The sequence below is a fragment of the Natrix helvetica genome, assembly GCF_964273705.1.
Source record: "Natrix helvetica genome assembly, chromosome: 1".
NCBI classification, from domain to species: domain Eukaryota; kingdom Metazoa; phylum Chordata; class Lepidosauria; order Squamata; family Natricidae; genus Natrix; species Natrix helvetica.
Window position 1 is genome coordinate 247,962,007 of NC_138548.1, and position 14,664 is coordinate 247,976,670.

Genomic DNA, 14,664 nt, shown 5'->3' on the forward strand with positions numbered 1-14,664 from the left:
CCACACACGAGGGAGGACACATGCTGGACCTTGTTTTTATCTCTGGTCGATGGAAGAGTGATCTGGGAATAGGGGATCAGGTGATCACTCCCCTGTCATGGTCAGATCACTCGCTTCTCCGGCTGGACTTCCCTGACGCCACCCCCCATCGCGGGGAGGCGGAACCAGAGGATCTTAGATGGTTCCGCCCCAGGCGACTGATGGAACCAGATAGGTTCCAGACGGAGCTTGGGCCACCTCCTGTTGCCCTGACCCGCTCCCGGACGGAGGACCTGGTGGCTGCATGGAACAGTGCGGCGGCCAGGGCCTTGGACTGGGTAGCGCCCTTGCGGCTTCTCCGGTGGCAGCGAACCACCCTGGCCCCTTGGTTTTCCGAGGAGCTGAGGGTGATGAAGCGCCACAAGAGATGCCTAGAGAGCAGATGGAGATCCTCTCGTGCCGAATCTGACCGAACACAGGTAAGAGCCCATTTACGGACCTACCTTGTGGCACTAAGGGTGGCTAAACGTCGATATTATGCCACCCTTATTGCGTCTGCAGAAAACCGCCCTGCCGCCCTGTTTCGGGTGACCCGCTCCCTCCTATCACAGAGGTCGCGGGAAGCCCCTTTACAGGGGAGGGCAGAGGAATTTGGGGAATATCTGCAGGACAAAATCGCTCAGATCCGGAGCGAATGGGTCCCCTTCAGTGATCGTGAGGAGACACCGGAGGCGAGTCTTGAGGTACTTATCTGGGAGGAGTTTGACTCTGTTGCCGCCGAGGATATGGACAGGCTACGCGGGCGACTGCGGGCCACCACATGTTTATTGGACCCGTGTCCCTCCTGGCTTGTACTGGCAACCTGGGAGGTTACACGTGACTGGCTCCTGGGTCTGGTGAACGCCTCGCTGGAGGAGGGGTTCCTGCCAGCCGCCTTGAAGGAGGCGGTGGTGAGGCCCCTACTTAAGAGGCCTTCCCTAGACCCAGTTGAGTTAGCCAATTATCGTCCTGTCTCCAACCTTCCCTTCTTAGCGAAGGTTGTCGAGAGTGTGGTGGCGCAGCAGTTCCCTCGACACCTGGAGGAAATTACTTATCTAGACCCGCGCCAGTCCGGTTTCCGACCGGGCCACAGCACAGAGACGGCTTTGGTCGCGTTGGTGGATGATCTCTGGAGGGCGAAAGATGGGGGTTGTTCCTCCATCTTAGTCCTGTTAGACCTCTCAGCGGCTTTCGATACCATCGACCATGGTATCCTGTTGCGTCGGCTGGAGGGGATGGGGGTGAGGGGCACCGTTTTGCGGTGGTTCTCCTCCTTCCTCTCCGGTCGGACGCAATGTGTGTTGGCAGGAGAGCAGAGATCGACCCTGAGGCCGCTCACATGTGGAGTGCCACAGGGGTCGGTCCTCTCCCCTCTCCTGTTCAACACATACATGAAACCGCTGGGTGAGATCATTCAAGGATTCGGGGTTGAGTGCCATCTGTATGCAGATGACACTCAGCTATACATTTCTACCCCGAACCATCCCAACGAAGCCGTCGAGGTGATGTCCCGGTGTCTGGAAGCCGTGCGGGTCTGGATGGGCGACAACAGACTCAAACTCAACCCTTCCAAGATGGAGTGGCTGTGGCTACCGGCGCCCCGCTTTAGCCAATGTGTTCCATCTCTGGCCATTGGCGGGGTACAACTGCCCCCGGTGGATAGGGTACGCAATTTGGGCGTCCTCCTAGATTCCCGGCTGTCGCTAGATGATCATGTGACGGCCGTGGCTAGGGGGGCGTTCCATCAGGTTCGCCTGATGCGCCAATTGCGTCCCTTACTGGAGCGGGACGCCCTTTGCACAGTCACTCATGCCCTAGTGACTTCTCGCCTTGATTACTGTAACGCTCTCTACATGGGGCTCCCCTTGAGATGCACCCGAAGGCTCCAGCTGGTCCAGAATGCAGCCGCGCAGGTTATTATGGGGAGTACTAAGTACTCCCATGTAACACCTCTCCTGCGCGAGCTGCACTGGCTACCTGTGGCCTTTCGGGTGCGTTTCAAGGTGTTGATCGTCATCTTCAAAGCGCTCCATGGCTCGGGACCTAGTTATTTGCGGGATCGCATTCTACCCCATACATCCCTGCGACCAATCCGCTCTCACAGAGAGGGCCTCCTCCAGGTACCATCCGCTAAACAGTGCGGGCGGGCGGTGCCTAGGAGTAGGGCCTTCTCTGTGATGGGCCCAACCCTCTGGAACGACCTCCCCCCCGATATTAGAACCACCTCTGATCTCCGCTCCTTCCGCAAGAAACTCAAGACCCACCTGTTTCGAGTAGCAGGTCTGGCCTAATTACAACCATAATCGTAACTGCATTTAACATCTATTCAAACCTTCCTGGATGGCTTTTTAAATTTTATATTGGGGTTTTAACGGGTTTTTAAATTGTTCTTAATATTTAAATTGGTTTTGGGATTTTATAACAGACCGTGTGTGTGAGTTGTTTATGTTTCATGTCTTATGTCTTATGTCATTTTTATTGTTTTGATTATGAATGGTCTGTACACCGCCCCGAGTCCCTACGGGGAGAGGGGGCGGTCTATAAATTAAATAAACTATAAACTAAACTATGGAGAAATTGTAGCTTTTGTTATTTTCAACATAATCTTAATGAACAGTGGGGTGAAATATTTTCTTTTGGTAAGGAATTCACAGCTGCTAAAATCTCTGACTTGTATCAGAGAAAGAATTCGTGGAAGGCACATACAAGCAATCTTCATTCAGTGACCATTTCAATAAGGGGACTGCCAACTATTCCTCGTAGTGCAGAATCCCTACATTCACATGATCTCAAATTGGGTGCTTGGTAACTGCTTGCAGTTATGACACTTGCGGCATCTCACAGTCACATTAGCACCATTTGCAGTCTTCACTGCTGTCTTCTGACAAGCAAAGTCCATGGGGAAATATTGTCACCACATTGTTTCCGAATGTCAATCAAGAGCTTACACTGGCCCAGTGTCTTGATTTTTTTCAACATAGACCACCCTATCCTTGAATGGCTGGGTGGACTGCAATTAACATTTGAACTACTATAAGTCCGTGTATTTGCCATGCGCTGAATAAAATAAATAAATGGGGAAGCTGGCAGGAGGTCACAAATGGCAATCATGTGATCAAAGGACACTGCAACTGTGCAGGATTTGCCTAATGATGGCAGTTGGAATTGGTGCAACTGTCATTGTAAGCAGACATGGTCATGTGATGTCATGTTTTGCAGCTGCATCACACAGCAATGAAGTTCCCAATTGCCATAGTTAAAGTGAGGACCGCCTGTATTGTTTTGTACCCATGTTAACAATATCGAAACAACATTTAAAAATACTGAATAGCAGGGACTGTGTTAACAAGAACTTTTCCACTTGCAGTAGGACCCTTCTGTCCATGATGATTGAGAAAACGAGTTCTTGTGAGAAGGTGCTGACAGCCCAAGGAAGAGGGCGGTACTTCCTGCGTCTGGCTTTGAATGGGAAGTTATTAGCAGTTGCCGTTCAGCAGCTCATCAGAACTCCCAGGCTGCTTGAGGTGATTAAATAATCCAGAGGAATTAAGAAGATAATTTGAATAACTACCATCCATTGATTTGTGCCTTCGTCTCTTTGATTGAGTTTGAACAGGTAGTCTTCAATTTATGACCACAATTGGAACTAGAATTTCTAGTCGATGTGGTTGCAAAGCAGGCCATCACATGATTGGATCCAATGTTGGAATCTATGGTTCCAATGCTGAAATTCTTATCTCCTATAGTTAGTATGATTTGGGGGAGGGAGGGGTCAACAAGGTTTTGAAACGTGGTTGGAGAATAGGTCTGTACCATTGTACCATTGATTGCCTTGGACTTCAACAATCCAAAGTCAGGGGTTGAACTGGAAGACCTCCCTTCTAGCCTTATGGTTCCAACTGAGATAGGTCTATCATTTTGGTGTTGAATCTGAATACTGAATTTGACATGCTTTTCTTAATAACGACTACAGTATTTTGCTTATGTTTTTCTTTGTCTACAAAGATCTGGTGCTTCCTGGATACAAAATAACCCATTCCAGTTCATTTCAGTTTGTTGATTTCCAAAATGACAATGTTTCATTTTGACATTTCAGCTCTGCTAACGTCTAGGGTTTTTTGCTTTATGTTCTGCCATTCCATATACAAATGGTGTAGATATCTTTTCACCACTGAGCTTTGCTTTTCCTCCCAGGCACAGCTGCAGTCAGACATCATTTAATTTATTTATTTATTTATTTATTTATTTATTTATTAAACTTCTAGACTGCCCCCTCTCCCCGAAGGGACTCGGGGCGGTGTACAGGTACAAACTTAAAAGCCATACAGTCGATACAACACATAACTAAAATTGAATTAAATATCCCCTGTACAAATTTATAAAAATTAAAAACTTAAACCTTAAAACCAAAACCGTAAAATTTAAAAATACTAAATTTGAACTTTAATCTAATTACATCAAAGGACTAGTGCTCCTTGTACTTGTCCTCTGCTTTTCTCTTGTAGCCCGATGGATACCTTCTTAATGGGAAGCTCATGTTACAATATCATGTTGACATTATTCTGACTGGGAATGTCAATCATTGTTTGTTAGCAGAAAAATGGAGTGGGTTACTATTTTTACATCCTGTGAAGTCTTGACAGTTTTCCAATACTAGTCTACATTTAACATGCCAGGTTTCAAATGTATGCTCTTGCTTGATTTTCACTTATTATGTCTTATTACGATATACATGTTTCATATTTAAACATCTGTATCATAATAAATTATTTTATTTAAATTATTCTTAGTGTACCGCATGCTTGTTTTTATCATCTGATTTCAGTGTTATGAAATTATTTAAATTATTCTTAGGGCACTACGTGTTTGTTTTTATAATGTGATTTCAGTGTTATGATCCAATAACTTCTATCCTGAGCAATGAAGAATTTTCAGGTAAGATTTTTATAATGTGATTTCAGTGTTATGATCCAATAACTTCTATCCTGAGCAATGAAGAATTTTCAGGTAAGATTCTGTTCAATCATTACGCTACCCTCGCAAGATGCTTCCTTGCGTGCATCGTTGTACTGTATTGACATTTTTAGGCAGTAACTGAAGGAGTGAATTTTAGCCCATAAAACAATGGACCATCCTTTAAAGGCCAAAGGCATCATGAACATTTTTCAAGTGAAAGTCCCAACTCATATATTTTTGTAAAAGTGGCCTTTCATGGGTGTCTTTTTTTTTTTTTGCTTTAAGCATGATGTGCCTATTTTCAGGTTTACACTGTAGTTTTCATCTCCCACCACCTATCTTTAAAAAGAAATTTTTTTAAACACAAATAATACAAACAGCACATATACAACTGAATACAAAAAGAAAAACAAAAGAAAAAGGGAAAAACACGTATTACAGTGCAACCCCCACCCCCTGGAGATCTTTCTCTCCCCCCTCCCCCACTTATTATATTCCAAATGTGCCCTTGTACTCTCCAAAACAACATATATTCTTGACTACGTTTATTCCCTTTGCCTTCTACCAACACTGATTTTTCTAAGGAATTTAATGTGAACCTCCCTGGGTACATTGTGTGTTCTAGCATAAGTTGAATTCACTCTATAAACCAGGTCTATATCCCACCCCATCTGTTGTTTTTCTTTGTGTGTGTAGTCAGCCAGAATGTTTGTCATGATGTCCCTTATGTTTTCCCCATCTTCTTCTATAACATTTTGAAATCTAAGATAATAGGACATTCTCTCAAATTCTAATTTCATCTGTTGGATGTCAAGATCTTTGTTCCCTTTCTGCACAGCTTCCACCCCCCCCCTCACCTCCTCCACCCCCCCTTCCACAAGATCCAGTCTCTGTGAGTTCTTATAAATTTGGGCTTGATTTTCTTTAATTTCATCTTTCATTTCCCTTAGCTGTTTCTTGATTTCCTCCTGGCCCTGTAAAATTTGTTGAAGCATTTGTTGAAAGTCCATCTCTATAGTCTTAGGTTGCATCAGTTCTGTTATCTTTGACTGTGTGGCTGGACTGGATGTTACAGATGTTGGAGCAGACGTGGCAAAGCCAGGTTTCCCAGGAGGTGGTCTTTTGGATGCCATCCTTTATAACATTAGAAGTTCAGTCCATATATAAGATAAACAGTTAGAAAAGAAGGGTAGCCAGGTGAGGTCCGGGAGCAGAAGAACCAGGCAGAAGAGAATCTCTCTAATAAGTCTGGCAATAGATGAAAGGTTTCCCCTAGAAAGTTCAAAAAATACCAATCCACAAGAGATTCCTCTGGGAGACACGGAGACAAAGACCGGAAGCCTGAATTTTAAAGGTGGAGTCAGGTTTCACAATTCATAAAGACAACGGAAGTGTGCCATCTTGCCCTGCCAGTTTTGGGCACAGAGGCATAACAAAGTTTTAAAAAAGTTCCAAAAGTCCACAAATCACAGTAGAAAGTAAAATTAAGTTGAAAAGAAAATCATCTCAGCCTGGGTGAGGCTTCATTCGTTGGCTCTCCCCCCTCCTCCTTCCCCGGGGGCTGAGAGCGAAATTATTCCTAGCCGCTTGTCCAAGGGGGGGGGAACCCCCCTCCCTCCAGCCGCGCCTCCAGAATACTCCGAAAGTTATTTTAAAGTTATTTTATAACTAATTCTTCGTGCAAAATAGGGCATGAAGAGAGAAGCAACCTCACCGCACCGCAGCTGCTTCCTTCAATTGCTTCATTCTCCAGACGGCTTTAGCGAGGCGCGAGGCGCAGAAACGCGAGGCGCCCTCCGATCTAGCTCCCCGGTGCCTTGGGCGCGCGAGAGACCTCCCGCCGGCCGCCGCCGCTGCAGGAGCTCCTCGCGATGCCGCCCCTCCGGCAGGACCCCTCTGTGGGGTGTCCTGTGCCCCCCAAGGAGTGGGGAAGCCCACCGGAGAGCCGGAGCGGGCAAAGAGCTGCCCGTCGCCGCTGCCGCCGGAACCGGAACTCCTACCAACACTGATTTTATAAATCCCCCCATGTTCCATTATAATTATTTACTTTAATCATCCCTTTTTAAGCTTAATTTCTGTTGTTAATTGGTCATTTGTTGCCATACTGCAAATTTCATTATACCACTCATTTCTTTGAATATCCCAATTTTGTCCCCAATATTTAGCCATCACTAATCCCTCCACCTACTTCAACTTGGCAAGAAGTTGTGCCATTAATTTCCAACAATCCTAGCAAAGAATAGGTTGTGAAAGCTACAAAAAAAAAGAAGAATTGAAGCCCTGAGGCTGCAGGTTTTCTACTCCTGATCTAAAAAGTTTGCAATCATAATATTTAATTTAAAAATATATATTATATGGTTCCTTTGGTGTGCAGATTTATTACACAATGGCCCTCCTTCATTTATAGGCTCTTCTAGGAGTGGGGGAGAAAGTTCAAACAATGTGTACTTCTTTCCAGTTTCCCACTGTTTCTTTCTGTATTGCACTGCTCCCTCAGTCATGTGATTGCAATTCAGGTACATGGTAACCAGGTCACATTACAATTGGTTGCGATGTCCTTCCTGCATTGAAAGCAGCTAAGGATACACACGTTAGTGACAGGTGACTCCTATGGCCCATTAAAAAGCACCACACAGCAGAGCTGTTGTTAATAGATTTTTTTACCAAACAGAAGTATCATGTTTCACGATACTTCTGTTTCAGGGGTGGGTTCCTGCCAGTTCTAACCTCTTCTATAGAAGAGGTTCCACAAATCTACAGTGCTGTTTAGAACCGATTCCAGCTCCCTCTCCCTGCCCATCCGCACATCATCAAGATGAAGAGCGCGAGGAGGAATTCTGGGAGTTGAAGTCCACAAGTCTTAAAGCTTTCAAGTTTGAACATCGCTAGGGTTTTTTTCCTAAAGGGTTAGGGGTGCAAGGGTCTTGTAACTTGACAGCTTTAAGACTTGCGTGCTTCAAATGCCAGAGTTTCTGAGCCAACATTTTGGTTGCTCAGCAAGAGCATTGTTAAGTGAGTTTCACCACATTTTACAAGTTGGCCACTCCCACCCGGTCACATGGCCAGCAAGCCACTCCCACAAAGCAGGACACACCTACAGAAGAGGTTCTAAAAAATTTTGAAACCCTCCACTGTTCTGTTTGGTAAAAAATCTATTAAGAACAACTGCGTGGTGCTTTTTAATGGGCCATAGGAGTCACCTGTCACTAAGGTGTTTATCCTCAGCTGCTTTCAATGCAGGAAGGACATCGCAACCAATTGTAATGTGACCTGGTTACCAAGTACCTGAATTGCAATCATGTGACTGAGGGAGCAGTGCAATACAGGTAGTTCTCAACTTATGACCACAATTGAGCCCAAAATTTCTGTTGCTAAGTGAAACATTTGTTAAGTGAATTAGGAACTTTTTTGCCATAGTTGTTAAGTGAGTCACTAGGGTTGCTAAGTTAGTAACATGTCTGTTAAGTGAATCTGACTTCCCCATTGACTTTGCTTGTCAGAAGGTTGCAAAAAGAGATTTACATGACTCTACAACCCTGCAACCGTCATAAAAATGAGTCAGTTGCCAAGTGTCTGAATTTTGATCAGGGGACCATGGGGATGCTGCAACAGTCGTAAGTGTGAAAAATGATCATAAGTCACTTTTTTCAGTGACATAACTTTGAACTGTTGTAAGTCAAGGACTACCTGTAGTTGTAACGGTGAAGATGGGTTGTAAAATCACTTTTTCCAAGGCTGTCATAACTTTGAATTGTTGTTAAATGAATGGTCACAAGTTGAGGACTACTTATACAGTATCATTGCCCTTTGGAAATTAATATAAAATGTTGGGCTAACGTGGATTAATTCTTAATCTTTTATATCAACTCCTATCAATCATGCTATCAATTAATTTGGGCTCCGTTATCATCGTCATCAGCCATTCAGTCGTTTCCCAGCCTCAGCAACTCTATGGATCAGCACTCTCCATGCCCCTCTGTCTCATACTGCCTCCTTCAGATCCACCATGGTCATCCTGTTGTCATTCATTATAGGGTCCAGCCCAGTGGTGGGTTCCTACCGGTCAGTGATGTGCAGTGAGGTTTATGGCTGGTGAGGCATTGACGTCATCACAATCTTTTTATTAAAATGCCTTTGTAATACACCTACTCACAAGTCTGCACATACATTTATCCCTAGAAGGTTGGCAGCTTTTATTGTAGTGTTTTTTTTAAAATACAAGTACAGGTAGTTCTCGACTTACAATTGTTCATTTAGTGACTGTTCAAAGTTATAATGGCACTGAAAAAAATTGACTTACGACCATTTTTCACACATGATCAAAATTCAGATGCTTAGCAACTGACTCTTATTTATGATGGTTGCAGTATCCTGGGATCATGTGAACTGCTTTTGCAACCTTTTGTCGAGCAAATGGGGAAACCAGGTTCACTTAACAACCAGGTTACTAACTTAAAAACTGCAATAATTCACTTAACAACTGTCACTAGAAAGGGTGCAGCAAATGTCTCACTCAACAACCAATATTGGCCTCAATTGTGGTCGCAAGTCAAGGACTACCTATAACTTAAATTTTGCCAGGTCGCTAGAAAACGTTCAATCCAAAAAAATATTAGTGGCCATTTGTTATTGTGTTAGATTTAAAGGAGACCAAATATTCAGTTTTAATCACCGTATTTTTCGGAGTATGAAACGTACCGGAGTATAAGACATACCAAGATTTTGAAGAGGCAATTTTTTTGAAAAAGTGTTTGCACTCTGCAGACCTCCCATAAAAAGCCTGTTTTTCATCAAAAAAAGGACATACATAGCCTTTAGGAGGAGTGCGTCTGGGGGCCAGCTCCCTCCCAAAAATGAGCAAAAAACTTCCCATTTTCCACAAAAATGGGCCAGTTTTTGTCAAAAAAAAAGGGCATGCATAACCTTTAGGAGTGCTTCTGGGGGCTGTGGGGGGTGGGGAAACAAGCAAAAAACAGCCTATTTGCTGCTCATTTTTGCCCTCCCCAGCCCCCTGGAGCACTCTGGAAGCCTCCTAAAGGCTATGCACAGCCATTTTTGCAAAAGGGGCGGGTTTCAGGAGGCAAAAAAAATGCTATATTCAGTGTAGAAGATGCACCCAGATCTTTTTTTGAGGGAAAGAGGTGCGTCTTATACTCCGAAAAGTACGGTACTCTGTTTTGTATCTCTTGAATAGCCTTATTCATTTTTTTTCCTTTCCTCCATTTCCCCGTTCCTATTTTCTGCATTTTTTACATTGTGTAGCTCCTTTTTTTCTAGTATTGCTTTCTTTTAGCTCTTGTTTGATTCTTTTTTGTTCCTTTAGATATCCTAAAACTCTCCTAGAATCTTATGCTGATCTCTCTAATTTAGAATCTTCTTCTTTCACAGACAAGGAGAAAAAAAATGCTAATATGGCTTTTCACACCCCAGTGCTCTCCAGATGCCCAGGACACCAACAGTGTAGTGTACAATTTAATTTTATGGCATCATTCCCTAATAACTTTGGGATATCCTATTCCCTACCATCTAAATTAAGGAAACACATTTTGCTGCCAGTAAGAGTTCACAGCTATCTCTTGCTGTGAAGAAACTTTCCCTATACAGATGTAGAAAGGTGCAAATCCATCTTGTCTTCATCAAACTTTTATGTGGGGATTCAGATAATTTGGAGGTTGCACATCAGCTATTTTCAAGGCATTTTATGAAGCACTTGTCTATACATTCCAATCATCTTGTGAGACACCCTGAGTTGCTATTTCATTAAAAGATCTGTGGAGGAAGAGTAAAATAAGAATTTAATTAAGAGATAGGAGGCTTTAAGCTCAGCATAAAAACCCTAGCGGTGCTGGTTTATGTTATTTATTTATTTATTTATTTATTTATAAAATTTATACCATCTTACCCCAAAGTAATGGTTGGGAGAATAAGTCCAGGACATCTGGAAAATAGCATACTGAGAAATGAACATGAGAAAATAAGTTTAGTATAAATTTGTTAATTTTGAAAAATCATGATATAGTGAATAACCTTGAATTGTAAAATGTTCTGCACAGATATGAAATTGATGGTTGGTGAATGTGATACAATAGCTGTAGATCATGGAAATAAAACACAAGTGTAATGCTTAGGGTTAGCAAATGGCTCAATCCTAAACAATGGATAAGGCAAAGATGTGCGATGTTACATTGGATTTTAAAAAATATATTTATGGAATTTTTTTTAAAGTGCTTGTGGCAATATTGCAGGTTTGTTGAGAACCTCAATGTTCCTATACTTTTGTATCAAAACAATGCCATGTTGGGCTCCCAAATGATTTGAAGTGAATGTTAGATAAAATTGAGGGGCCCATAAACTGAGTGGATCTGAAACTTAATATATAAAAGGCCAAGAAATTGTATTCTACGGGAAAGATTGAGTGAAGAATAAATGGGGGAAAAAACCAAGAAAAGCAGAGGAATTTGTATACCTGGCAAAATGTATAATAAAGATTGATAAAGCAAATGGACAAAATCGATAAATGCTGATTGAGAAGTGGAGGGCTGTATGAGTTCTACTGTGAAAAACGAATGATGAAAGAAATCAAAAATGTTTATTAGAGCATATTTCTGCCTGATTTTTCTATGCAAGTGAAAGTTGGGTATGTTAGGACAAACTGAAATAAAGAGAGGTAATCTAGGAACTGTGTGGTAAAACAAGAGGTTTGTCAAGAATGAATAAGTGTTAAAATAGTGTGAAAGAGAATACAAATATAAAGTGATCAGTACCAATAAAAGATATGTTGATATGACTTGGTAATATGGCTGCTTAGAGTTGCTCCTGATAACAAGATACAGTAATAGGAGCCGTGGTAGCGCAGCAGGTTAGAATGCAGCATTGCAGCATTGCAGGCTAACTCACTGCTCACCGCCAGGAGTTCAATTCTGATCTACTCAAAGTTGACTCAGCCTTCCATTCTTCTGAGGTTGGTAAAATGAGAACCCAGATTGTTGGGAGCAATATGGTGACTCTAAACCGCTTAGAGAGGGTTGTAAAAGAACTATGAAGCGGTACATAAGTCTAAGTGCTCTTGCTCTTGCTATAAATTTCATAAATAAAATATAGGCAGAATGAATGAATTGGACTATTTAAAATATTTGAAGGATTGAAAGGAAAGGAAGAGCAGAAATCGTGATTGGAAGGAACTGAGAAGTCCCTCGGAAAGAAAGGGACCAGAATTATGAACATCAATGTTAATGCATGAAATGGTGTATGACTGTGGTAGAAATAAGAATAGAAATATATAGAGAGCGGAATAATGAATGATGCTCATGAAAATTAGATGTAGCTTTATTTCCTTTTCTTATCTCATGCCTTGATTTCCTTGGCTTAACTATAGTTTACCCCTTTCAGCAGTTTGTGTGAAGGCACTTATCCCGAAAGTGCATAGCATTATGGGTATGAATATATATTTCCTCCTCCTCACTTTAGTTTTTAATGTTCTTGCCTTCTGATCCGAGATTAAAGTACATTTTGCTAGTTTATAATCTTGCCTGTGTTTGACATTTTCTTGAATATTATCTTGGAAATTCTGAATCTCACTGCAACAAAATGTCCATTTGTTGTGATTGGATAATGACCTAAAATCCTTTTTTAAAAAACTTTCCAGAGCCTTTCTTCTCCATGATGTTGGTGGTTACAGAAATGAATTTCTTCCTAGATTTGCAGGTACAGTAGTTGGTAGCTTTGGATCATGTTTTTTTAAAAATCTTTCTTATGATGGATTTATTGATATTCCTGCTGTTTTTAATACTTTCTGTTTAATCACTAATTATGGGGGTTACAGATTGTTGAATATCTGTTTGCAGAATTCCAGTTTCTTGGATGAAAGCTGGCAACTTCCGGTAAGAGATATTTAATTTTTCTTTCTTTTATGTCATCTATTATATAATTAATTATGTTCTTCTGTTCTGATTTGTAACTCATAATATTCTGCTGTTGTCTTTTTTTTACTGATCATGCAAGCCTTAACATTTTCATGACAGGAAAACCAAACTGGCATTTCATCTTTGGGGCTAGAATTTAATTTTTATACTATCTTACACAGAAATGGTGACAGGAACTCTTAGAAATCTGCATTTGGGGCATATTTTTGAATTTGATAATGAGCTTTTAATGTGCTTTCTAATCATGCATCCAACCTCAGTTATTAAAAAAAAACATGTCTATGAAATTTGAGCCTCAAGTTCCAACAGTATTGTTTCCATTATCTATGTTTTTGTTGACATTTTAAGCATTTGTCTTTTCAGTATTTCAATTGTATCTAAGGATTTAGAGCTGGCTTTTACTGGATCATGGAAACAGGCTGTCAGTTTGATAATTGTTCTTAAATTGTATCTGCTATAAACATATTTATACTCTTTTGTGGAAAGAAAAGATTACTATGGTAAGACCCAAATAGTTTCATGCTATCAAATTGGGCCTTAGGCTGGCCCAGTATGTTTCTAAACCGTGCTTGATTTTGTGCATTAAATTGAGTTAGGCTTCTGCATTTGCATAATTATGACTTCTTTACAATTCCTATAGCATGACTAATTGTGAGAGATGCTGGAAGCAACATATAGAAATGCTATGATTGGTTCCCCCTTTTAGCTCTCAAGATCAAGGATAATTCAAGTTATGATGAAACTGAATCTGCCTTAGAATTCTACTTTCCCTACAATTAATGATTTTGTTTCACCCTATAACTGCAAGTCTGTTCTTTCCTTTGTGAATAAATGGAGATTTCAAGGGTTCAAGGAACTTCATAAAGTCCCTTTCAAGTGCTTATGTTCAAAGAAACATGCATATAATTTCCCCATATTTAGTAAACATGTAAAGGTAATGGTTCCCCTCGGACATATGTGCTCGTCGTTCCCGACTCTAGGGGGTGGTGCTCATCTCTGTTTCAAAGCCAAAGAGCCAGTGCTGACCATAGTCTCCATGGTCATGTGGCTGGCATGACTAAACACCGAAGGCACACAGAGCTCTGTTACCTTCCCACCAAAGGTGGTCCCTATTTTTCGACTTGCATTTTTACATGCTTTCAAACTGTTAGGTTAGCAGAAGCTGGGACAAGTAACGGGAGCTCACTCCGTTACGCGATGCTAGGGATTTGAACTGCCGACAAGCTCAGCGTCTTAGCCACTGAGCCACCATGTCCCTTAAACATTATAGGTATACAAATAAAACATATATGCAAATAAAACAAAGTAAACACGATAGGTATACAAATAATTTATTTACTCTAGTCTTCCCCATTTATTAATAACTTGAAACTCTTGACTCAGTTCTATCAAATACTACTTTACTTCACTACTTTAGTTATATTATTATTGAATTAATTTTGGAATCTATATTTATTTATTTATTTATTTATATTTGGTGCTTCTAGACCGTCCCCTCTCCCAGAAGGGACTCGGGGCGGTGTACAGTCCATAGAGAATATCACAAAATACAATAAAAAATTAAATATGTACAGTTTGGAGGAGGTTAAAATGCAATTAAAAGAACTGTACAAAGCTAAATAAATATAATTTTTTTAAAATCCCTAAAACAGACACAACAGATTAAAAAACCCTAAGATAACCAGATAATAATACATTTGCCAGGAGGGACAGTTGTAATTATGCCAGGCCTGCTAATCGGAACAGGTGAGTCTTCAATTTTTGCCGG

General features: G+C 41.5%; 1 protein-coding gene across 4 annotated transcripts in view; it reads left to right on the forward strand.

Moving 5' to 3' along the window:
- Nucleotides 1-14,664, forward strand: part of LOC309392790 (uncharacterized protein) — a 47,678-nt gene that overhangs the window by 13,823 nt on the left and 19,191 nt on the right. For 3 of the 4 annotated variants that reach the window (XM_081954247.1, XM_081954249.1, XM_081954250.1), the window contains exons 4-7: nt 3,386-3,542; nt 4,908-4,953; nt 12,620-12,678; nt 12,819-12,854. In XM_081954247.1, the coding sequence (XP_081810373.1) occupies nt 3,386-3,542; nt 4,908-4,953; nt 12,620-12,678; nt 12,819-12,854 (298 nt within the window). Of the gene's footprint in view, nt 1-3,385; nt 3,543-4,907; nt 4,954-4,979; nt 5,026-12,619; nt 12,679-12,818; nt 12,855-14,664 lie in introns of all 4 variants that reach the window. The other variant, XM_081954248.1, reaches the window with a different exon arrangement.